Source organism: Acanthisitta chloris, unplaced genomic scaffold, assembly GCF_000695815.1.
Source record: "Acanthisitta chloris isolate BGI_N310 unplaced genomic scaffold, ASM69581v1 scaffold7868, whole genome shotgun sequence".
In the NCBI taxonomy this organism is placed as follows: Eukaryota; Metazoa; Chordata; class Aves; order Passeriformes; family Acanthisittidae; genus Acanthisitta; species Acanthisitta chloris.
The window spans coordinates 14,680-16,979 of record NW_008687518.1 but is presented as its reverse complement, the minus strand read 5'-3'; the positions used below and the strand labels follow the sequence as shown (position 1 = coordinate 16,979).

General features: G+C 54.4%; 1 protein-coding gene across 1 annotated transcript in view; it reads right to left on the bottom strand.

Moving 5' to 3' along the window:
• NOL6 (nucleolar protein 6 (RNA-associated)) overlaps window positions 1–2,300 on the bottom strand; it is a gene marked incomplete at its 5' end in the record, with an annotated part of 25,892 nt that overhangs the window by 14,706 nt on the left and 8,886 nt on the right. The window contains 4 exons of the mRNA XM_009080623.1: window positions 543–695; window positions 1,131–1,294; window positions 1,520–1,674; window positions 1,892–2,035. Of these exons, the coding sequence (XP_009078871.1) occupies window positions 543–695; window positions 1,131–1,294; window positions 1,520–1,674; window positions 1,892–2,035 (616 nt within the window). The remainder of the gene's footprint in view (window positions 1–542; window positions 696–1,130; window positions 1,295–1,519; window positions 1,675–1,891; window positions 2,036–2,300) is intronic.

The following is a 2,300-nucleotide window of genomic DNA, read 5'->3' as shown; positions in this document are numbered from 1 at the left end:
TTACCAACACACTGCTCCACTCAGCTCTCAGTGGCTGACCCCTTGCCCTTCCCTTGGAAGTCTTTTCCAGGAGGAAGGGGAGCTGGAGCCAACCTGCATCACCACAACATCCCTCCAGGGGAACCCAGGAGCCCCAAGCATGCTGGTAGCCACAACGCAGTCCACACCCTGCTTCTCCTGGCCATCTCCCCCAAAACAAGGGGCCTCACCAGTCCTCCAGAAGACACAAGACACCCTGCAGTTGTGCTGCCAGCACCCAGACACCACAAGGACAGTTGTTTCCATCCTTACCTGCTTTCCCCCTCTCCTCAGTACACAGGGTAGAGGAAGCCACAGTCCTAAGCCACAGTCCCCCAGTGCCAAGCATCTCCATCTCCTCTGACGGGCTTGGGACAGTGTTTTGGTAGTGCAGGGGTCTCATGCTCCCAGATGTGAATCCTCCCAACACTGCCTGCCCCAGCAGCATCCCATCCTTCCTCCATCTCAGGTAAGGAAAAAGACATTAAATTCCCATCAAGCCAGCCTGGGCTCTTCATTCTCACCTGGGTGGTGTGAAAGGGGCTGGGTGGAGGAAGAGAAATGCCACAAGAAGGTCCACACACTCCTCAGAAATGTTATCGCTCAGGAGTTGGGCACTGACCCAGCGCTTGGCCAGACGGGAGGTGCTGCCAAAGACAGGGTGCTGCTGCTGGAGCCTGTGAGGAGAACACATGCCACTGCTCAACCCACACATCCCAGGACCCAAAAGCCTTTTGGCATTTGGCAAAAAAGAAAAGAGGGGCACAAATCTGCCAGGAACACGTATGCGGCATCACAAGCACAGAGCACTTTCTGCAGGTGTTGAGATGCTGAGGGAACAAAGGGAACATGCTGACTCATGCTCCTCTCCATGCTGCTCTTTGGTACTTGTCTCCCCATACCAATGACCTCAGGGTGACTACTAGTGTCACCCACATACATATTCATCTCATCATCCTTCTGAAGAGCCTCTCACGAGGAGGGCTGAAGGGCCACTTCCCACAGTACGCTCCAATACCCACCATCACCCTCCAACATCCAAGGGCACCACCATGCTGGCTTCCAGCCACATCCCATATCCTCACACCTCAAGCACCTTCTGCCTCACCTACCCATGCAGGGAGCTGGTTAGGTAGGGCAGATGCAACGTCTCCAGCTCCAGCTGCCGAGATTCCTCTGTGTCCTGGTACTTCAGCATCCCTTCCGGGGTGACCACTTCCTTCAAAATCAGGGGCTCTCGATGGTAGGCTACTTGAAGACGGAAAACGTAGCCATCCTGAGATGGGAGCACAAGGTGAAGTCAGGCTTGCCAGTAACATGAGCAGGGTGGTGTGTAGAGATACACTAGCAGCATCGTGACATCAGTGTAGTCTCACCACACTCTCTCCTAGGCCACCATTGAAATCCTGGTTTTGTCCAGTGGGATCACTGCCACAGCCCTCCCCACCACCTGCCTCCGGGGTAACATCAGGTCTGGAGGAAATCCCCACTGCCTCCCTACCTTGTACACATCAGTGTGAGTGACTGTAGGTCTGCACACCAGCTGGTGCTGCTGCTGGAGGAGCTCAGCCAGTTGAAGGTGGAAAGCTGCTTTGATATGCTTGATGGCTTCTTTGTCCTGTGGCCAATGGCCACTGCCTTCCATGTGGCAGATGACTGGGGGCAAACGGATAGTAGGAGGTCAGTGAGTCCCACACAGAAATGAGGTGCTCAAAAGGGATGGCTGAGACTAGAGACTGCATCAGGAGAGCAGGAGGAGACAATTCTGCTCCTGCCTGCAACACGCCAGCAGAGCAGTAACATAGCCAGCTTCACTGCTTGACACCACTGCTCCCACCAAATCATCTCCCAGTTCACATCTTTCCCCACTCACTCTTCAAAGGAGTTATGTAGGCCGGGCAGGGCTTCTCCTCCGAAGGCACCAGCAAGTGCTTGGTCCTGATTCGGTTATGGAAAGAATAAATCGGCTTCATGGGAATGGGAGGGAAGACCTGGAAAAGAACAGCCACGTGGCAACTGAGAACAGGGAGCAGAAACACCATGGCAACGTGCACCCTCACACCCAAATATCCCACCCCACCAAAGGGTGGGATCCAGCACACAGGGTTTAGTCAACTTGTGCAATGTCAATCCAAGGGACAGACAGCAAAGAAGAGACACCACTCTCAAAAGCCACAGAAATAGAGAGCGACTAATTCTCTTGGTCCTCCCTCACTCCCAGGGCACACTCCCAGCTCTTTGCAGACCCTCACATGTGGCCATGCCCCAGGACACTCACGTCT